The sequence below is a fragment of the Entelurus aequoreus genome, linkage group LG19 (assembly GCF_033978785.1).
Source record: "Entelurus aequoreus isolate RoL-2023_Sb linkage group LG19, RoL_Eaeq_v1.1, whole genome shotgun sequence".
In the NCBI taxonomy this organism is placed as follows: domain Eukaryota; kingdom Metazoa; phylum Chordata; class Actinopteri; order Syngnathiformes; family Syngnathidae; genus Entelurus; species Entelurus aequoreus.
Genome location: NC_084749.1, coordinates 22,402,199 through 22,426,033, shown reverse-complemented (window position 1 = coordinate 22,426,033; position 23,835 = coordinate 22,402,199). Strand labels below are relative to the sequence as shown.

The 23,835-nt window shown below is 37.5% G+C and overlaps 2 protein-coding genes across 3 annotated transcripts in view; both read left to right on the top strand.

Annotated features, from left to right (window-relative positions):
• Positions 1–745: 745 nt before the first annotated feature.
• On the top strand, positions 746–11,125 carry LOC133635195 (potassium voltage-gated channel subfamily V member 2-like). The gene is made up of 2 exons (XM_062028085.1): positions 746–2,672; positions 5,670–11,125. The coding sequence occupies exons 1-2, from the start codon at positions 1,422–1,424 to the stop codon at positions 5,982–5,984; spliced, it is 1,566 nt and encodes a 521-aa protein (XP_061884069.1). The 5' UTR covers positions 746–1,421; the 3' UTR covers positions 5,985–11,125.
• Positions 11,126–13,015: 1,890 nt separating this feature from the next.
• The window catches only part of LOC133635193 (N-acetyllactosaminide beta-1,3-N-acetylglucosaminyltransferase 3-like), a 24,148-nt gene continuing 13,328 nt past the window's right edge, over positions 13,016–23,835 (top strand). The window contains exon 1 of one of the 2 annotated variants that reach the window (XM_062028081.1): positions 13,016–13,089. The gene's annotated coding sequence lies outside the window, so the exon portion shown is untranslated. The remainder of the gene's footprint in view (positions 13,090–23,835) is intronic. The other variant, XM_062028080.1, reaches the window with a different exon arrangement.

Here is a 23,835-nt window from a genome sequence, read left to right as displayed (position 1 = left end):
TTCTGTGGTCTGACGAGTCTACATTTCAAATTGTTTTTGGAAACTGTGGACGCCGTGTCCTCCGAACCAAAGAGGAAAACAACCATCCGGATTGTTATAGGTGCAAAGTTGAAAAGCCAGCATCTGTGATGGTATGGGGGTGTATTAGTGCTCAAGACATGGTTAACTTACACATCTGTGAAGGCGCCATTAATGCTGAAAGGTACATACAGGTTTTGGAGCAACATATGTTGCCATCCAAGCAACGTTACCATGGACGCCCCTGCTTATTTCAGCAAGACAATGCCAAGCCACGTGTTACATCAATGTGGCTTCATAGTAAAAGAGTGCGGGTACTAGACTGGCCTGCTTGTAGTCCAGACCTGTCTCTCATTGAAAATGTGTGGCGCATTATGAAGCCTAAAATACCACAACAGAGACCCTCGGACTGTTGAACAACTTAAGCTGTACATCAAGCAGGAATGGGAAAGAATTCCACCTGAGAAGCTTCAAAAATGTGTTTCCTCAGTTCCCAAACGTTTACTGAGTGTTGTTAAAAGGAAAGGCCATGTAACACAGTGGTGAACATGCCCTTTCCCAACTACTTTGGCAAGTTAATTATTATTTGCAAAAAAAAAAAAAAAAGTTAATGAGTTTGAACATCAAATATCTTGTCTTTGTAGCATATTCAATTGAATATGGATTGAAAAGGATTTGCAAATCATTGTATTCCGTTTATATTTACATCTAACACAATTTCCCAACTCATATGGAAACGGGGTTTGTAAAATACAATCATAATTTTCTACAAGATATATAATTAGGGGGTCCCCGCTCCTTCTGTCCTTCAGTTTGGGGGTTCTTCACCTAAAACGTGAAAGACCCCTGATAGATTACATCAGCTTGGAAAATGAGATACATCAAAATGGCCCCTGCTTCCTTTTGATTTTTTCAGTGTGCGGCCCTCAGTGGGAAAAGTTTGGACCCCCATGGTGTGTAGTTTTACAGGAAGTATAGTAGTAATAGCGGGACAAGCTCGCACAGGAACTCCCGACAGGTCCTTAACTTGCCCTTTGTCTTATCCAAAATCCTTAAATCAACTTTGTTTCCTAATCCCCGCCACCCTCACTATATTTACAACTTCTTAAGGAAACTTGGAGATCCACCAATGAGATCAAGTGGATCAATTACTGGCTGCCTGCTCCTCATCTAGCGGGTCAGACGCCTTTGTGTCGTCGGTGTGGTGACCACGGGAGGAATCCCTTCCAAAACAGGAAAGCCTGCCATTCACGGGGATATCAGCGCTTTGATGAGTCAGCATGTGCCGTGAGAGTCCTTTTCCTGCCGCGTTTCCTCTTTGACTTTTTTCCTCTTTTTGTTCTGGGTCACGACTGCTTTCCTGCCTTTTTTTTTTCTTTCTTTTTTTTTAAACCGCAGGTGCAATGGCGGCTGACGGCAGCCGCGATCTGTCCAGATGTCTGCAAAGTCGCCGCAGCACCATCAACTGCCTGTCGAAGGGTGGCCGGGACAAAAAGAGCTTTCCCTTTTCTCAGCAGGACGCGGTGAAAGCGTGGAGCTCTCTGGAGAACCTGGACGGGCCCGAGTGCCCCGCAGGTGAGGAGAAACCCAAACCGCACGACGTCACGGTCAACATTGGCGGGAAGGTTTTCCACATCCCCAAAAAGTGTGCCATGAACTACCCTCACACCCGTATCGGCTCGCTGGCTGCCTGCGCAGACCGAAGCCGCCTCTTCGCCCTCTGCGACGACTACTCCGTCAAAAAGAACGAGTTCTTCTTTGACCGCGACCCCGCCTTTTTCCACCACATCTGCCATTTCTACGCCAGCGGCGAGCTGTGGGTCATCCGGGAAATGTGTCCGATCCACTTCGAGGAGGAGATGGCCTACTGGGGCCTGAGCCTGAAGGACGCCAAGCGCTGCTGCTGGATGGTGTTTGAGGAAAAGGTGGACGAGATGAGGGACAACCTGAAAGTGGAGAGGGAACTCATGGCCGAGATCGAGGTGAAGTACGACGACGAGCTATTCGCCGACATGGCGTTCGGGAGCGTACGGAGGACCTTGTGGAACATCGTGGAGAACCCCTACTCGTCGACCCCGGCGAAGGCGTTCAGCGTCTTCTCTAACCTCTTTGTCCTCTTCTCCATAGTGGCGATGTCTCTCAACACCGTAGAGGAGCTTGAGAACTACCAAGTCTGCGGCAAAACCTACATGGAGTGGGTGGAGATCTTCACCATTGTGTTCTTCGCGTGCGAGTACCTCATCCGCCTCGCCACCACTCCCAACGTCAAACTGTTTTTGAAGAGCGGACTCAACTTTGTGGACATGGTGGCCGTCATGCCTTATCTTGTCCAGATCGTCCTGGAAGCCGCCGTGGGCAGCGAGGAAGGGAACGCGCAGGAGGACCTCAGGACGCTGGCCAGCGTCAGCAAGTTCAGCCACGTCCTGAAAGTAGTCAAACTGCTGAGGATATTCCGCGTCTTAAAACTGGCCCGCCACTCCACCGGCATGAGGGCGTTCGGCTTCACCCTGCGCCAGTGCTACCAGCAGGCCTCTTGCATATTGCTCTTCATCGCCATGGGGATCTTCACTTTCTCCGCTCTCCTGCATTCCGCTGAGAGGGAGACCGAGGGCTCTCCCATCAGCAGCATTCCTTACGCCTGGTGGTGGGCTGCGGTAAGTGTGCACTGCAAAAACTGAAATCTAAGTAAGATGAAATATCTCAAATAAGGGTGATATTTGCTTATTTTCTGTCTGATAAGATAATTCTTCTCTCTAAGCAGATTTTATGTTAGAGTGTTTTACTTGTTTTAAGTGTTTTGGTCCTAAATGATCTCAGTAAGATATTACAGCTTGTTGCTGAGATTTGATGACCTATATTGAGTAAAACATGCTTGAAACTAGAATATCAACTGATGTAAAGCCGTGTCATCAACACTCACAAGTATAAAACTACTTTTTTAAAGTAAAAATTTCTTATTTCAAGCATGAAATAAAAAAATCATGACTTTGACACAATTGTGTCTCATAATTAAAACAGATGACAGCCAAATGGACTTTGCTGTTTTATTTTCAATGAAACAATCGAAAATATGTACTCATATAGTATTACAGTTGGCATAGTACAGTAAACTGACAGTTAATGTTTAAACATTTACATGTGACATTTCAAACAATTTTGAACAGAAATAGTTCATGCACATATATATATATATATATATATATATATATATATATATATATATATATATATATATATATATATATATATATATATATATATACATACATATTCCTTGCGCACTAATGACTGAAAGAGCACGCACTTGGCGCGATGATGTCATGTTATCGATGGAAAAATCCATTTTTAGACAATATTATTTGCCTGAGCGGCTAGTAGACCCCGAGAGTAACAAGCGGTTGCCTTGTTGCCTTTCCATTAAGAACAATAAACTAGTTTTTAGTATAAGTTTGCTGGTTTCAAGAAATGTAATGTCGAGCGCATATCATTATGTCAAGATAATGGCACTAGCATTTACTTAAAGGCCTACTGAAATGAATTTTTTTTATTTAAACGGGGATAGCAGATCCATTCTATGTGTCATACTTGATCATTTCGCGATATTGCCATATTTTCGCTGAAAGGATTTAGTAGAGAACATCAACGATAAATTTCGCAACTTTTGGTCGCTGATTAAAAAAAGCCTTGCCTGTACCGGAAGAAGCGTGACGTCACAGGTTGAAAGGCTCCTCACATTTCCTCATTGTTTTCAATGCAGCGAGAGCGATTCGGACCGAGAAAGCGACGATTACCCCATTAGTTTGAGCGAGGATGAAAGATTTGTGGATGAGAGTGCAGTGCAGGACGCATCTTTTTTCGCTCTGACCATAACTTAGGTACAAGCTGGCTCATTGGATTCCACACTCTCTCCTTTTTCTATTGTGGATCACGGATTTGTATTTTAAACCACCTCGGATACTATATCCTATCCTATAGATGCGGGAAATATAAGACATGAAACTGCTACAGGAAAACACCAACAAAAGAGAAAAAGACACCAAAATAGGAGCGCAAGACAAGAAGTAAAAGACTACACACAGGAAAACAGCAAAAAACTCCAAATAAGTCAGGGCGTGATGTGACAGGTGGTGACAGTACACCTACTTTGAGACAAGAGCTATATTAATGCATTCTTGGTTATGTTTTAAAGTCATATCCAACAATTGCGACAATGACTTTTAACTGAGTTTATGATTTTTGCTGGTGGTGTGCCTCCGGATTTTTTCAACGCAAAAAATGTGCTTTGGCTCAAAAATGGTTGAAAAACACTGATATAAATGATCTTTAATTAGTGTAAAATAGGATTGTTTGGCCCCTGTAACAATTAAGATCAACTACTACTAACCTGGCACGGTTGTGTGTAGTTTTGTGTATCTAATCCATGTAGGCCTTTTTGGCCCCGCAGCTCGTTTGAATTGATTGTCAGCATATTCTAAAAATCATATATTATATTAATTAATGTCACCTCTAAAACAAAGCCAAGATATAGCTTAAGATATACACTATTGACATACCTTAGATTAATTTCAGCATCTTAAATGCACAAAATCTATGTTTTGTTTTTTTAGTATGCGGCCCCTGGTAGAAAAGGTTTGGTGATGTAGTGAAATATGGAGGTCCAAAAGTGACAAAGTTAAATAAATCTTAAACAATTACTTAAATGTGTCATTTATGTAACTGAAATGAAATACATAAATGTCTAATTAAATGTGTCATTAATAACAATACATTTTTATTTGTATCCCACGATTTAATTACTGATTTAATCTCTTAAGTGTTTAATTATTGACACATTTAAGTATTTTTTTTTTTAGAATGATTAGTTTATTTAATGACAATAAATTGTCAAGTGCCAAATGGGACAACATTAAGGTAATAGATAAATACCTTTTTAAATCATTTTTTTTATAAAATCAACAATTATTTAAATCATGTATTAATTAAATCATAAAAAAATGAAATAATTTAATTATAAATGTATATTTGATTAATTAATTAGATGCTTAAATCATATTGTATTTGACATTTAATAAATTATGTATTTGATTCCAATTAAAATTACTTAATAACGCATGCGTGATTACTTTTTTAATATATTTAATTTTGTCCCATTTGGTCCTCTGAAAGAAACCGCCTCTAAAAGGGCAAACATTTTTGACACAAATTAGAAGGTGATTTAATGAACAAAGTGTAGAAATAAAATGAAACAAAAAAAACAGCAAAAATAGATGAAAAAGGCACAAAGTCTTTCAATATTTATAAAATATTTTTTAGCCTTTTTACAAAACAAAGAGGGGGAAAAAAAGCAAGGTCAAACTACAAATGGAATTCTTTGTTTGGACAATTTTTGCGGAATGATACATTGTGTTTTTGCGTAATGTTTGGCCGTATGGTAGCCGAGACATTACGCAATAAACGGGACTAAATTTAGGCTTTTTTTCACTCGTAGGAAAACCGAGGTTTACATCGTATCAAGGACTTTTCAAGCAAGTGATTCTTACCACACAAGATAATCACTATTTTGACTAGGAAATGTAATAAGTGACTTCCGGCGCGTTTTTAATGGCTACTTTCTGAGTAGGTAACAATAACTGTACTCTTTACTTTCCTAGGTCAGCATTTCCACTGTGGGCTATGGGGATGTGGTTCCTGTGACCATCCTGGGCCGCATCGTAGCTTTTGGCTGCATCTCGTTTGGAATCATCCTGAACGGAATGCCCATCTCCTTCCTCTTTAACAAGTTCTCCGATTACTACGCCAAGCTGAAGACGCAGGAGTACAAGACTATCTCGGTCCAACGCCGCCTGCAGCTCAAGAGGCGCCTCCGACACAGAATGGACACGCGTTTTCGTCCCGCAGTGGAAGACGGCGGTCATTCCCAAGCCTCCGCTGACATTCCTCATCCCACAGACATAGCCGAGTCATAAAATACTTGAGATTTTAACTATCAGTGCCTGCACATTTCCCCTGGAAACTGACGTATTTTGCCCCTCTTTCCCGTTTAGTTCCCTGTAATTTTCCCCGTGCAGTAGGGAAGGGATTCATACGGCCCTACTCCTGGATGGACCTCGCGTGAGATGAAGAGAGGGGGGTAATCATTTTGCAACGCAGTCTGCTGAAAATGATTGAAAGCGCCACTCTGCGTAGCAACTGACGCTAAGTTGGGATTGCCACAAAACACAGTTTAAGAAATTCCAAAGCCTACTGCCATCTGGAGGCTAAAGTAGGTTGTGCACGCCCCAAATTCATCAATCAATCAATCAATCAATCAATGTTTATTTATATAGCCCTAAATCACAAGTGTCTCAAAGGGCTGCACAAGCCACAACGACATCCTCGGTTCAGATCCCACATTAGGGCAAGGAAAAACTCAACCCAGTGGGATGACAATGAGAACCCTTGGAGAGGACCGCAGATGTGGGTGACCCCCCGCCCCCTCAAGGGCGACCGGTGCAATGGACATCGAGTGGATCTTGCATAATATTGTAAAAGTCCAGTCCATAGTGGATCTAACACAATAGTGAGAGTCCAGTCCATAGTGGGTCTAACATAATAGTGAGAGTCCAGTACATAGTGGATCTAACATAATATTGTGAAAGTCCAGTCCATAGTGGATCTAACATAATAGTGAGAGTTCAGTCCATAGTGGATCTAACATAATAGTGAGAGTTCAGTCCATAGTGGATCTAACATAATATTGTGAAAGTCCAGTCCATAGTGGATCTAACATAATAGTGAGAGTTCAGTCCATAGTGGATCTAACATAATAGTGAGAGTTCAGTCCATAGTGGATCTAACATAATATTGTGAAAGTCCAGTCCATAGTGGATCTAACATAATAGTGAGAGTTCAGTCCATAGTGGATCTAACATAATAGTGAGAGTTCAGTCCATAGTGGATCTAACATAATAGTGTGAGAGTCCAGTCCATAGTGGATCTAACATAATAGTGAAAGTCCAGTCCATAGTGGATCTAACATAAAAGTGAGAGTCCAGAAAAATTTATAATTTTTTATTTTATTTTTTTAATAAAAAGTTTCTCGTGCACACGAGAAACATTTTATTAAAAAAGAAAAATAAATTATAATTTTGTATTTATTTTTTTTATAAAAAAGTTTCTCGTGCAGACGAGAAACTTTCTGGTGCGCACGAGATGTCTGAAAAAAAATCAAAATCAAAAGTCAAAATTATAAAAAAAAAAAATGTTTCCCCCATGTCCCTTTAGGGGCTCCGTAGATAGATTAGAAATGCTTGTATTATTTTCTTATTTTCTTGAAATGTTACCTTGTTTTCAAATACATTACGGGCTTAAAGGGTTGTAATTATTCACCAAATGTATCCAAACTTCAAAGGATATGAAAAGTACCAAAGAAAAATGGCAACTTTATTGCTATTTTTTGTTATGCGAAACTATTGGTAAAAAAAAAAAAAAGTCATTAAAAGTCGTAAAACTTAAACGCCACAATGTTTCTTACCATGAAAGACATGTGCGGAGAAGCAGCTTTTTACTGGGGAAATTGTGTTTCCGGGGGCGCGTGCATTGGGTTGACAAAACGTCCTCTATGATCTTTTCCAGCCTTTTCAAGTGCAGGCGGACATACAAAACCCAAAACCAGTGAAGTTGGCACGTTGTGTAAATCATAATTAAAAACAGAATACAATGATTTGCTAATCCTTTTCAACTTATATTGAATAGAATAACGTAAACTGCAAAGACAAGATATTTAATGTTCGAACTGAGAAACTTTTTTTTTTTGCAAATAATCATTAACTTAGAATTTAATGGCAGCCACACATTGCAAAAAAATTGGCACAGGGGCATTTTTACCACTGTGTTACATGGCCTTTCCTTTTAACAACACTCAGTAAACATTTGGGAACTGAGGATACCAATTTTTGAAGCTTTTCAGGTGGAATTCGTTCCCATTCTTGCTTGATGTACAGCTTAAGTTGTTCAACAGTCCGTTGTGGTATTTTAGGCTTCATAATGCGCCACACATTTTCAATCGGTGACAGGTCTGGACTACAGGCAGGCCAGTCTAGTACCCGCACTCCTTTACTATGAAGCCACACTGTTGTAACACATGCAGAATGTGGCTTGACATTGTCTTGCTGAAATAAGCAGGGGCGTCCATGAAAAAGACGTTGCTTAGATGGCAACATATGTTCCAAATAAGTGTTTGATGAGCGTTCCTCAACTTTCTCAGTCTTTTTTTGCTACTTGTGCCAGCTTTTTTGAAACATGTTGCAGGCATCAAATTCCAAATGAGCTAATATTTGCAAAAATTAACAAAGTTTACCAGTTCGAACGTTAAGTATCTTGTCTTTGCAGTCTATTCAATTGAATATAGGTTGAAAAGAATTTGCATATCATTGTATTCTGTTTTTATTTACGATTAACACAACGTGCCAACTTCACTGGTTTAGGGTTTTCTACATAAGACAACAGAAGTTGTTGTATTTTCCTTATTTTCTTGTAATGTTCCCCTTTTTTTAAATAAATAATTATCTTTAAATATTGCGGCTTCACCACTTTGTGGACTTTTTTAATATATTATTTTAAAGTATATTCTTCAATTTTTGGTAATAAATTAAGACTCTTCAAACACACACACATGGCTAAATAAATTAACATTATCAATACTACAGTGGTATTGGCCACTAGGTGAGACCTAACCAATCAGAGCGTTCCGTTCAGTATCATGGGCAGTGATTGGCTCAGCCTCAGGCAGCATTACTATGTTGGAATAAAAGAGTCTAAGGGTGACTGAAGGGTGTTATTTCATTTCTGGGGTTCTCTCATAATGTTGAAATGTATTTAAAATGCAGTAAACTGTTTTTTTATGCTCTAGCTATGAAAACTGGATTCATAATTAATGATTCCGATTGTGCGGATATTCATTCATCACGGGCATGTTCGGAACCGATTAAAAGCGATAAACAAAGGACGACTGTAGAAAAGTTGACTTGACCCTCCTAAATTTGAACAGGACATGGAAAAGACCATATTTCACCACATTTAAAAAGAAAAATGTTTGCATTGAAATGCTAAATTTTGGTCAACAGCCATACAGGTCACACTGAGGGTGACCGTATAAACAACTTTAACACTGTTACAAATATGCGCCACACTGTGAACCCACACCAAACAAGAATGACAAACACATTTCGGGAGAACATCCGCACCGTAACACAACATAAACACAACAGAACAAATACCCAGATCCCCTTGCAGCACTAACTCTTCCGGGACGCTACAATATACACCCCCCGCTACCCCTACACCCCCCCAACTCAACCCCGCCCACCCCAACCCCGCCCACCTCAACCTCCTCATGCTCTCTCAGGGAGAGCATGTCCCAAATTCCAAGCTGCTGTTTTGAGGCATGTTAAAAAAAATAATGCACTTTGTGACTTCAATAATAAATATGGCAGTGCCATGTCGGCATTTTTTTCCATAACTTGAGTTGATTTATTTTGTAAAACCTTGTTACATTGTTTAATGCATCCAGCGGGGCATCACAACAAAATTAGGCATAATGTGTTAATTCCACGACTGTATATATCGGTATCGGTTTATATCGGAATCGGTAATTAAGAGTTGGACAATATCGGATATCGGAAAAAAGGCCATTATCGGACATCTCTAGTTATTTACTCGCTTGCATGATTTTAATTTCCTTAAAACAGACGCCAATATTTAGACACAAATGCAATTTTATAGTGACAATGTCCTTCCAGGACCATTTAAAAAATATATATCTTACTTGAATGCACATGCTCAAAATTTGGTAACTGTTTCATCAACAACACGGACCAATCCCTGGTGATTAATCACATAAGTTAATAACTAATAACAATCGTAAATGATTATCTTAACCTGTAACACTGCTTCACAATGCATCATTGTCAGACCTTTGAAAACATGTCACTTTTACTGGTACTTTTGCTCAACACACATTTTATCAGCCAGTAAAACTATCAGGGTCTTATAGTCCAGTAGACAATACCAGGAAGTTGCCAGATTGATTCTAAGAGTGGTGTCATGATGTTGCACAAGTTCCGCACTCAGTTTCCGCTTACCCGCAATGACTCAGCCTGTGCCTTCCACTTTAAGCGCACATGTTTCACTTCCTGTGAATGGCCCGTAAGTCATTTTATGGCTTAAACGTATTTGCTCGTCATGACACAACCTAGTAACCTCTCTCATTGGTGTGTTCCAGGGTGTGAGGGTACACATCTGCTATCTGTGAATGTTCGGGACAGTCGATCTTGCACTGGTTACATTCGCAGCGGTTACATTACGAGACCACCGGTGTTAGAATTAGAAATCATGCACCCCCTTGAATCCAAGGGATAGGAAAATGTCATTGCAATACTTTTGTATTTAGACATTTAATATTCTTGTTTCACACTATTGAACGATCCATAGGGCTGCAACGATTAATCGATTTCGTCGATTAGAAAAAAGCTTAGATTTTTATTCTGTTGCTTCGATAAATAAATGAGTGTAAATGATAAAAACTGATAAAATCCGGGCTGCATGGAGAGCCTGAAACTATAAAAATACACAGATGATAGTTTCCGCAGGGCCCTGCAATCGTGTGTGTGAGTGCCATGATCTTTGATTTTTTTTTTTTTTAATTATTATTAATGCACACATGTTAAAAGTGCAATTTCAATGTTGATGACATGCATTTATTTAGGAAAAAAAAGAATGAAAGTTATGGCGAGCAGAAAAATCTCTGTTTTTTGTTTACAATTTTCCCTAAAATGCGCAAAAAGGTTATGAAGTGTGTTTTATCCGATGACTCAATTTATCGAACAAACTCTTGATGGGTTTTACTATTACTAAAATAATCAATAGCTGCAGCCGTAATAATAATGTGTTAACTCGATACATTTGACAACCCTAAAAAAAAAAAACAGCCTATTTTTTTAAAAAATTGTAAATTTGCAGGAATCCACTATATCGTATACTTTTTGTGACATTTTCTGGTTCGAAGTTGTGGTGGGAGATTTTTCTAATGTAAACATTTGTATGGTGGCTCAATAAAGATTGCACTACACCGCTGTAAATTATTACAGTACATATATTGAAACATTTAATTCGTCATTTCAGGATTACAGAAGGCCTATGTCATCTCATTATGTTATTTTCACTGATAGTACAGTACAGTAATAATACTTCTGATACTACTTTTCTGGTTAAAAACAGTTTTAAACAGTTGTTTTATTCTCTTAAAAATGTATTACAAAAGGAAATGTTTAAAGTATCTTTGCCAAGTCTGAAGGGAATGACCTTGCACTATTCATACCAAAAGTACAAATATTTGAATATACTTTTTGCATGACATTGTAGTACTTTAGCTGAGCATTGACCCTTTCCCATTGTGTTCTGGGGAGATAAAGTATTTATTTGAGTGGTCTATCTGTGTTGGCCCAGGTAGAGTTGAGAGAGATGCTTGCTACAACCTCACAATCAGCAGATAGCAGTTATTTTATGTGATACTGCACATTTTGGTATCAACTCCATACCAAATATATATCAGTTTGATACTCCTTTAGCTTGAATCAATGATTAGTTTTTACCTTTAAATTTCTTGATCATGATTTTAAACAGAAAATGTTAAATAAGTGCATCAACACACTTACAATAGTAATACAATATAACATACAATAATATAAGGCAATGTAACATTCTAATTGCTTTTTATTGTTTAAGCTAAGTAAATACATCAAATAATTGCATGTATTTGGTTGAAACCAACACATGTAAAAACCTTGATTAGGTTTTTGAAAAAAATGAATATATATATGTATATATTTACATTTACACGTGTGTGTATATATATATATATATATATATATATATATATATATATATATATATATATATATATATATATATATATGTGTGTATGTATACAGAAATGTATACTATATACACACATGTGTGTATATATATATATATATATATATATATATACATATATATACACACATACACACATGTGTGTATATAGTATACATTTCTGTATACATACACATATATATATATATATATATATATATATATATATATATATATATATATGTGTGTATGTATACAGAAATGTATACTATATACACACATGTGTGTATGTGTGTATATATATATATATATATATATATATGTATATATATATATATATATATATATATATATATATACACATATGTGTATATATATATATTATATATTTACATACACACGTGTGTATATAGTATATATATATGTATTTATATACACACATATGTGTATGTATATATATATATATTTACATACACACATATGTGTGTATATAGTATACATTTCTGTATATATATATATACACACATGTGTGTATATATATATATGTATATATACAGTATATATATATTTATATACACACATGTGTAATATATATATATATATATATATACATTACACGTGTGTATATAAATAAATATATATATATATGTATGTGTATATATATATATATATGTATGTATGTATATATATATATATGTATGTATAAATATATACACGTGTGTATATAAATAAATATATATATATACACTATATACACACATGTGTGTATGTAAATATATATATATATATATATAATTTATTTACATTCACACGTGTGTGTATGTATATATATATATGTATATATATATATATATATATATATATATATATATGTATATGTATATATATATACATAAATTTATTTATATACGCACATATGTATATGTATATATGTGTGTGCTGGGCAACAATAACAATGGAACAACAATTTAAGCAGATAATTCTGGGAAGAAAAAAACCAACACTTTGTAAAAGGTCAGTCTCGTCATGCTGGTATCGGCTCGAAGATGATCGGTATTGGTATCGGTGTCGATGCCCTGGCTGGCTCGGCTCGCCCACCCTTTGTAGCGTTGTCAACTGCATTGCCCCTCATTCGGTGTTCATCATCCTGCGCACACGATAAAGAAGCTGCCTTCCAAAGTAAGAAACCTCATCCTATTTTCATCTTGTAAATATTCTTATACATATATATAAATAATTTTAAAAAGTAAATTGTTTTCTTTATTAAACAGCAAATTGATTATTTAATGGCGCATCGCTCAAGTGTAAGAAATCAACGGATGGTCATTTTTAATTTTATTAAGTGCTGTATCGGTGTATTTTTTGGCACAAAAACAATATTTTGATCTGAAATGAAAGACTTCGTATATTCTTTTAAGTAAGGTCGGAAGATACTCAAAATGAAAAGTGTTCGCCCCGAGCCGCGTGTTCGACTACTTTCCTAAACCCCCACTATCAGGACAACATGAAGAAAAATGTATTTGAAATGTTTACTAACGTATTAAAAAAATCAAAAGTGACCATATTAATAATGTAATAATAATGGATTCGTTTAAATACTAATGAAAGTAAACTTTCTCATATTGCATTAAGTCAGGGGTAGGGAATATGGCTAGAGCCAGATGTGGCTCTTTTGATGACTGCATCTCAGATTAATCTTAGCTGACATTGCTTAACACGATAAGTAATGAATAATTCCACTGGCAATCAGTGTTAAAAATAACGTTCAAAATATAAAACATTCTCATGCATTTTAATCCATCCATCTGTTTTCTACCGCACCTGTTCAAGAAGTCGCATTAATGGTAAGAAGTATTTTATTCATTATTAGTTAGTTTCAGAATAAAAATTGTATTAAAAAGAATAACAGACGTGTTATACTCTAACGTTGGTCTTACTTAAAAATGCACGCATTTACTTATATTCAGTGTTTAAAAAAATATTATATGGCTCTCACGGAAATACATTTTAAAATATTTGGCTTCCATGACTCTCTCAGCCAAAAAGGTTGGCTATATAATGCAGCTCAACAAATTTCCTCTTCAGGGTAACAAGTGGATGCTATCAAACACTTGGTAAGAAAGGGGCAGCACGGGGGCCTCACAATACGAAGGTCCTGGGTTGGAGCCTGGGCTCGGAATCTTTCTGTGTGGAGTTTGCATGTTCTCTTATGCACCTGGGGATAGGTTGATTGGCAACACTAAAAGGGCCCGATTGTGTGAACGTGAGTGTGAATGTTGTCTGTCTATCTGTGTTGGCCCTGCCATGAGGTGGCGATTTGTCCAGGGTGTACACCGCCTTCCGCCCGAATGCAGCTGGGATAGGCTCCAGCACCCCCCGCAACCCCGAAAGGGACAAGCGGTAGGAAATGGATGGATGGTAAGGAATAACATTCTTTGTGTGGCGTCAGATGACAGCCATGTGGCTTGATTATCATAATTAGTACAGTAGTGCGATGCAAGGATCCCACTACACCAGGGGTGTCAAACGTACGGCCCGAGGGATGAGTTTGCTAAGTGTAAATTTTGCCTGAATTTTTGGAATGAAAGAAACAGCTGTTCTAAATGTGTCCACTGGATGTCTCAATAGCAATTCTTTGTATCTTTGTAGATGATGCTACAAATGTACAAAATGAACCTCAGTCGAGGAAAATCATCAAACTACATAAAAAAACTAGAGATGTCCGATAATGGCTTTTTTGCCGATATCCGATATTCCGATATTGTCCAACTCTTAATTACCGATTCCGATATCGACCGATACCGATATATACAGTCGTGGAATTAACACATTATTATGCCTAATTTTGTTGTGATGCCATTAAACAATGTAACAAGGTTTTCCAAAATAAATCAACTCAAGTTATGGAAAAAAATGCCAACATGGCACTGCCATATTTATTATTGAAGTCACAAAGTGCATTATTTTTTTTAACATGCCTCAAAACAGCAGCTTGGAATTTGGGACATGCTCTTCCTGAGAGAGCACGAGGAGGTTGAGGTGAGCGGGGTTGAGGGGGTTAGCGGGGGGTGTATATTGTAGCGTCCCGGAAGAGTTAGTGTTGCAAGGGGTTCTGGGTATTTGTTCTGTTGTGTTACGGTGCGGATGTTCTCCCGAAATGTGTTTGTCATTCTTGTTTGGTGTGGGTTCACAGTGTGGCGCATATTTGTAACAGTGTTAAAGTTGTTTATACGCCACCCTCATTGTGACCTGTATGGCTGTTGATCAAGTATTACTTGCATTCAATTGTGTGTGTGAAAAGCCGTAGGTATTATGTGACTGGGCCGGCACGCAAAGGCAGTGCCTTTAAGGTTTATTGGTGCTCTGTACTTCTCCCTACGTCCGTGTACACAGCGGCGTTTTAAAAAGTCATAAATTTTACTTTTTGAAACCGATACCGATCATTTTGAAACCGATACTGAAAATTTCCGATATTACATTTTAAAGCATTTATCGGCCGATAATATCGGCAGTCCGATATAATCGTACATCTCTACATGGGGCCCATTGTTGGAAACAGCTGTGGTCTGTATGGGCCGTGGCAGTACTCAGTTGTGGCAGTAATGACATTACCAAACAAACCGAAGAAGTCTGGACGTAAAATCATAAAGAAGTTTCTTAAGTACAAAAATTATGACCAAAGTGGTGAACCTGTATTTTTATTTGCACTTTAATTTTATCGACAGTTTAGTTAAGAAATATATTCAATATTAATTTAGATTTTTTTTTTGGGACAGCATAAATGTTTTAATGTTATGTTATGTTTTATTATGTTATTTTTTTGTAAATCCCTTCCTATGCAGTATTTTTGGTTAGTACTTATTTTTTCTAATCAGCCTGACCTAAGCCCAAGAATTATTTGTTAAATAAATAATGTACTTTGTGATTATGATTAAAATCAAGAGTAAGTAATTAATAATTCAGTGATAATATTTGGAGGGCCCCAAACCCCTCTCTAATGGAAAAGTTGGGCCCCGAGGTCAAAAAGGTCGGGAACCCCTGCAATAAAATGTAGTGTAAACAACTCCAGTAGTTTTATGAAGTAAGGTAATAATGATGTACTATATTTACCTTGGAGAGTAGACTTCTACGATAGCTCCCTCCTGTTGCTTTTCTGTCAAACACACCATCAGCAGCTTCTCCATATTTTCTGCCGTTTAGATATTATTTTAACATCCTTGGCTGGCGTTCGACTCATTCTGCTTCGGTAGGGTGCAGTGATGCGCATGTTTTTGATGATTGATTTCTTTAAGTTCTGTTAATCTCATCCACTTCTCAGCACTTTCTCACTTCCTTCCCTTCCCACGGATAGATAACAAAGTTATGTCGATCTCTAGCTATAAGCTAATGTTAGCGTGTAAGACCAGATGTTTTGAGCGGATCTTACAGGGTTCACTGTGACATTCGCTTGTATCTCAAATTTTTGCTTGCAACTTAAAGCATCACAATTAGCCAAGAGACAGCTTTTATCTCAAAACACTCTTAAGTTGAGGTACCACTGTATTTATGTTTTTGTGTAAATGTTATTCTTATTATTTGTAGTATTGTTTCTTTATTGTTAAACTGATCTTGCGTGGAACATTTGACAGTGAAACTGTTTAACGTGGAAGTTATTCAGAGCGTGCATAGTTTTTATAGTACCACAGCGTTCTTTTAGACTTAGACAAACTTTAATGATCCACAAGGGAAATTGTTCCACACAGTAGCTCAGTTACAATGATGGAAAGTGTAAGGACGGAAAGGACAATGCAGATATAAATAGACTAAATATAGCGATATAAAATATAACATATATATGTAATATTTACCTAATATATGTACAGTATATTATATATACTGATATATTATATTATGTCTATATCATATATACAATATATAACAATTACCATGTACAATATTACAGTATATGTGACAGCTGCAGCATAAAATAGGGAGTAAATACAGCAGAAATTGGAAATAGACATTAAAAACAAAGAGAAGTAGCTAACATAGGTGAAAATGATGGTTTTAAAAATGGTGATCTCACTGTTTTACCATGAGGATATGGCATTACCTAAAATAAGGTTTCAATGAAAACACAAGCCAAATCAAATCATATTTACATACGGTATTTCAGAATAATTTGTGCGAGTTTGAAATACTGCCCGAATGCAGCTGGGATAGGCTCCAGCCACCCCCGCAACCCCTGGGAGGGACACGCGGTAGAAAATGGATGGATGGAGTTTGGAATACTCTGATTAGGGACGTGTCGATTGATCAGCCACAAGTAAAATAGTATGTAATCTGCATTGCCGATTACCGTATTTTTCGGACTATAAGTCGCAGTTTTTTTTCATAGTTTGGCCGGGGGTGCGACTTATACTCAGGAGCGACTTATGTGTGAAATTATTAACACATTACCGTAAAATATCAAATAATATTATTTAGCTCATTCACGTAAGAGACTAGACGTATAAGATTTAATGGGATTTAGCGATTAGGAGTGACAGATTGTTTGGTAAACGTATAACATGTTCTATATGTTATAGTTATTTGAATGACTCTTACCATAATATGTTACGTTAACATACCAGGCACGTTCTCAGTTGGTTATTTATGCGTCATATAACGTACACTTATTCAGCCTGTTGTTCACTATTCTTTATTTATTTTAAATTGCCTTTCAAATGTCTATTCTTGGTGTTGGATTTTATCAAATATATTTCCCCAAAAAATGCGACTTGTATATGTTTTTTTCCTTCTTTATTATGCATTTTCGGCCGGTGCGATTTATACTCCTGAGCGATTTATAATCCGAAAAATACGGTAATTCATTTTAATGTATTTTTCTAAATGATCATTTATTTATTTCAAAATGTATCTTATTTAAAAACTTTATCCAGATTTAGTGAATTCTACCTTTCTTTTGTTTTTTTTTTGCATACTACTGATTTCTGTACCTGCGCTGTTGTTTACTGCTATTAAAGCCACATGGTCACTGATGGCATAAGACTTTTGTCGAGCACAGTAGTTTATTAATTATTATTTATTAATGCATCGTAACGTCCTCATGATGGACAATATATCTAAATTAAAGAATGTTCTGTAATCCACTATTATCTATTTATCCACTGTTTTCTTTACTAAAACATCATGAAAAGCTTTTTCTTGTTTGCAGTTGTGGGTGCAATCACCCTTCACATTTTACTGTCAAGTAAATAATAGAAAGTCATCATTTCTGCGAGTTTCTGCACATTTCTTTTTTTCCCACTGTTGGTTTTAGCCATGTTAAGAAAACAGGGTGAGGTCGCCCTCACGTCATGGCATGCATGTTACAAGACTGGCTGGTGTCCTATAGGAATATAGTTTATTCCAATGACTAATGACCACCTATGTAACATATTCCACGCAGCTGGCGGAGGCATGCTTGCTTGAAATGAGTTTCCACAACACACCCATTGCAGCATCAGAGCACCCGAGCGTTCTTGCAGAGTCACCTCATGTCTGCTTTTAGCTCACGTCTGTAGCTCACTGCCCACTTACGGTACAGGATTAATGTGACACGGGGGCGGGGGAATGGGGGTGGTACAGTATGTCCAGGGGGTCAGGATTTCGCTGGCTTCATTGGAATTGTTGCGCTCTAAAATGTCTGATTTTACAGCAGATTGCGTAAATTAGCACAACCGCCACACATTGCAAAATCCTGGAGGATCTGTCCTTTTTGGTACGTTTGAAATAGAGCTGGGCCTACCGGCCAAGCCGAGGGTTCGGTGACACTTGCGATATGGCCTTTTATTAATATCTCAATATTTTTAGGCCATGTCACGATACACGATATACATCTCAATATTTTGCCTTAGCCTTGAATGAACACTTAATGCATATAATCACAGCAGTATGATGATTCTATGTGTCTACATTAAAACATTCTTGTTTGAAAATTATTTCCAACTCACAACACCCACTCTTCCCTGAATATAGAACCCTGCCATCAGGGAGAAGACTCCGGGTCCCACTATGCAAATCGAACCGCCTTAAATTATCATTTGTCCCAGCCTCCATTAAGCTGACCAACAAGGTGCAATAGAATGTTAATACATAGGTTAGCACTTTTTTAGCACATAGCACCTTAGAACTAAGCACTTTAGCACAAAGCACTTTATCTATGAGCTCTAGTGCAATGTACACTGGCACTTTATCTTTATCTCCATACTGTAGATTTTATGCCTACATCAAAGTGCCATCTATGTCTATCAAGCTCCATGTTCTGATGTTTAAATGTTAGTTGTCTGGTTGTAGTTGTGTCTGCGCTTGTGTTTTTGTTCTGTTGTTTTTGTGTATGTTAAGAAAGCAATGATGCACTGTGCCCAAGACAAATTTCCCCGCGGGGACAATAAAGTTGAACCTTGAACCTTGAACCTTGTTCATACTTCATTAATATATGCTCATTTTAAACTTTCATGCAGAGAGGGAAATCACAACTAAGTCAATTTACCAAAACTGTATTAAACAGTTATTAAGCAGTGGCACAAACATTCATGTCATTTCCAAAACAGAAAGTGCAAGATTGTCAGAGGCATTTTAAAACAAGCTATGAGTGCACTTTTGTGCATGATGTCACTAAGATGACATACCAAAACAACACTAAATTAAAGTGCACTTTTTGTAAAGAACGCCACTACAGTTTAAAACAAATAAAGTGCACTTTTGTGCATGATGTCACACAAGATATTTCAATAACTGTCAAATAAAAATGAGCTGCATAAAATCAAATAGAGTATGTCCTTCGCTATGTGGTAGGTTCCTGCGGGCGTTATCTCCTTCTGTTGTTGACTATTTTTCTCATATGGTGTTGATCTGGAAATAGTTGCTTTGGCATTTTGTGGGTGTGGCACCGAACGGAAATATTGACATGCAGAGTTTCAAGCACTCCTTATTCTCTAGTGGGTGACTTTTCAAATGATGCTACATTAGCAGTGGTGCTACTTTTTGTAGCAACGCTTTTGCCGCATAATTGTTCAACATCTTCCCGCTTGAAGCCAAACCACCGCCAGACGAAGGACCCCGTGCTGTTTTTCTTGGGAGTTAATTCTTCCTTCATTTGTTACCAGATTGGCACCTTCTCTCTCTCGTATTACCACCCGCACCGCACTGTTAGCATCACAGCTAACGTTACCATGTCGTGACCAACGTTCCCTCTAAGGTGCGCGCCTGTGCAATTGCGCACTGCTCAAGCGTCCTCTGCGCACGGCAAATCTATGCCACGCACAAAATCAAATAAAAAAATAAGTGCATAACAATTTTCGACACACGGACACGACAGAGAAAACAGTTTTCGTCATCATTGTTCAAATATTGTAACGTCTGTCGAGACGCTTTGAGGACATGAATTCCATCGATCACTTTACTGAGCAAAACTCTTTATTGTCGGCCATAAACACATCACCAAAACATTAGTAAAAAAATGATATCTAGCAAAACTGGTCATTTTCTGCAGTACAAACCAGACCAAAAGCAACTTTGTTACATCAACAGCAGCCGCTCGCTCTTTCTCACTTGCGCCAACACATGCACATATGGCACTTAACCAGTGATGCGTTTACAGCCACACAAAAAGTCAGACAACTCCAACACCACACATAAAGTGTCATTCCAGGTCGTTACACTATGATTTACCAATCAAATGTGTGCTTATTCTAGTGTCATTTATTAGGAATCTTAATTTATGAATATTAATCATGAAATGCTGTTAGTATATTAAATAAATACTAATAAAAATATATTTTTTACAAACAGGAAGTTGCAGGAATGTACACATGATCCCCTGCTTACATCTCATTGTGCAACATATGAATCTTTTAATGGGAACTAAATGCAATCTCTGAAAGGGGTACAAACTATTTCCAAAGCAGGACCCCCACCCAGACAAACAATACAAGTACACAGTTCATGAAAAACAATATGTTTTGTAATTGTCATTGTAATTGGGCCTAAACACTTATATTAGAAAATCATCTCAGGGAAATGACTGCTGTCATTTGATTATAATAATAAGAGAATGTTGTCTGTCTATCTGTGTTGGCCCTGCGATGAGGTGGTGACTTGTCCAGGGTGTACCCCGCCTTCCGCCCGAATGCAGCTGGGATAGGCTCCAGCACCCCCCGCGACCCCGAAAGGGACAAGCGGTAGAAAATGGATGGATGGATGGATGGATGGAGATTGAACTTGTTATTTAGTCAGGTTTGGGACAGGTGTGCTGCTGGTGTAGCCACAGTGTGCACATCTGATGTTGCTCACATGGGCTCCACTGAATGCTCAGGGAGTTTTTGCGTTTGCTCACACACATGAAAAATTAGAGGGAACATTGGTCGTGACGTATGTAACAAGGTGCGCTTGTTTTAAGTCTCTGGGAGAAGGAGAGGCAAGAAAGAGTGGGAAAACGCATGCAGTGTAATGCCCGCAGCTAAAAGCAACTGCGTGAGAACGTATACCGTATTTTTCGAAGTATAAGTCGCTCCGGAGTATAAGTCGCACCGGCCGAAAATGCATAATAAAGAAGGAAAAAAACATATATAAGTCGCATTTTTTGGGGAAATTTATTTGATAAAACCTAACACCAGGAAATGACATTTGAAAGGCAATTTAAAATAAATAAAGAATAGTGAACAACAGGCTGAATAAGTGTACATTATATGACGCATAAATAACCAACTGAGAACATGCCTGGTATGTTAACGTAACATACTATTGTAAGAGTCATTCAAATAACTATAACATATAGAACATGCTATACGTTTACCAAACAATCTGTCACTCCTAATCGCTAAATCCCATGAAATCTTATACGTCTAGTCTCTTACGTGAATGAGATCAATAATATTATTTTATATTTTACAGTAATGTGTTAATAACTTCCCACATAAGTCGCTCCTGAGTATAAGTCGCACCCCCGGCCAAACTATGAAAAAAACTGCGACTTATAGTCCGAAAAATACGGTACTCGAATATCACGATATAGTCATTTTCTATATCGCACAGAGACAAACCCACGATATATCGAGTATATCGATATATCGCCCAGCCCTAGTTTGAAATTAAATCATCAAAAAAAAAAATTAAACTGACTTTTCTTACCTATTGGTACCTGTTTTTGTGTATTTGAGATCTGCATAATTCTCGAAAATTTGAAATCAAACCATAGATACATGGTGGAAATATTTATAAAGCAGCTGATGTTAGCGGATAGCTCCATACATGGTAAGGATTTACCCGAAGAGTTTTGCGCGAGTCCGCTATTGTAGTCCGACGCCATTGTAGTCAATAAGATCCTACTTTTTCTCTATCCTCTTGTTGTGGGGCTGACTGGTTCGGACATGCACATGCATCCTCCGCTGTTGGCATTACTAATACAAAGTAGCGTATAGTTCTAATTTATAAGCATGTCGATTAGACCAACCACAAAACAGTTCAGTTTCAGTTTTTTTCGAACATGCATACGATACAATGTAATGCATCACACAATTCCAGTTGTTTCGTTACAGCACAGCCGAAAAGGAGTAGGAAGAAGCAGAGTTTATTTAATCCTACCCCTTTTCATACCATAGCAATGTTATCCAATTTCCTTGTTCTTTGTACCAGAACAGTGAACAAATAAATAATAAATAAATAATATACCATAGTAAGCATACAAATATTAAATACATAAATAATCTTTGTCTCAATAAAAAAAACTGAACTTCTTCACCTGTGAATAATGTAGTGAAGAGCAGCGTCTTGATTAATTAACTCACTACATACCGGAGAGAGCTGGTTTCCAATCGTGTAATCTGAACTGAACTGAACTGAACTTCTTCACCTGTGAATAATGTAGTGAAGAGCAGCGTCTTTAATAATTAACTCACTACATACCGGAGAGAGATGGTTTCCAATCCCATGATCTAGGTGTGTTGATCTCAGTGGCAGTTACTGGTCTTTCAAGCAGGTGCGAGATTTACACCTAAACAGTGGTTGGTCAGTTTTGTGGTTGTTATGTAGACCAGTGGTCCCCAACCACCGGACCGATTGGTACCGGGCCGCACAAGAAACTAAATAAATAAATAAATTTAAAAAAAAAAAAATGTATTAAATCAACATAAAAAACACAATATCTACATTACATATCAATATAGATCAATGCAGTCTGCAGGGATACAGTCCGTAAGCACAAATGGCAGCTCCCGCCATCAGTGTGTGAAAGTGTGTGTGAATGGGTGAATGTGGAAATAGTGTCAAAGCGCTTTGAGTTCCTTAGAAAGGTAGAAAAGCGCTATACAAGTACGACCAATTTACCATTTACCATGATTGTATTTCTTTCTGAAAAAAAAAATGAAAAAAAACACCCCCCCCCCCGCCCGGTCCGTGGGACAAATTTTCAAGCGTTGACCGGTCCGCAGTTACAAAAAGGTTGGGGACCACTGATGTATAGACCACAAGGAAGTTTTTTTAATGTAGAAAAAAAATCATAATACGACCCCTTTAAATTAGGATATTTGCTTGGCTAGTACTGTTCAGATGGTTAAGTTTCAACCTAATCCACCCAGTACCAGACTAAATACCAGAACACCGGATGTAACACCAAATGCACATTAGGGATGCTTAAACCGACGCTTTGAAAATTTTAAACATGCAAACCTTTGTAGATAAAAAAAAAAAAAAATACAAAAAGCCTTTTTATCTTTATGGAATTGTTTGACATTGAAAGTGAAGAGACTAGTAATTTAAATATTTAAATGAGATAAATTAAATAACTAAGCAACGACTTATTTGAGTCATGTTTGCTCGCCGTGACCATCATTGGTGCAAATGAAAGTGCTGTCACTGTTTTATTGTTGTGGCTACTGGCTGGCGGTGTTATGAGGGCTGCTGTTG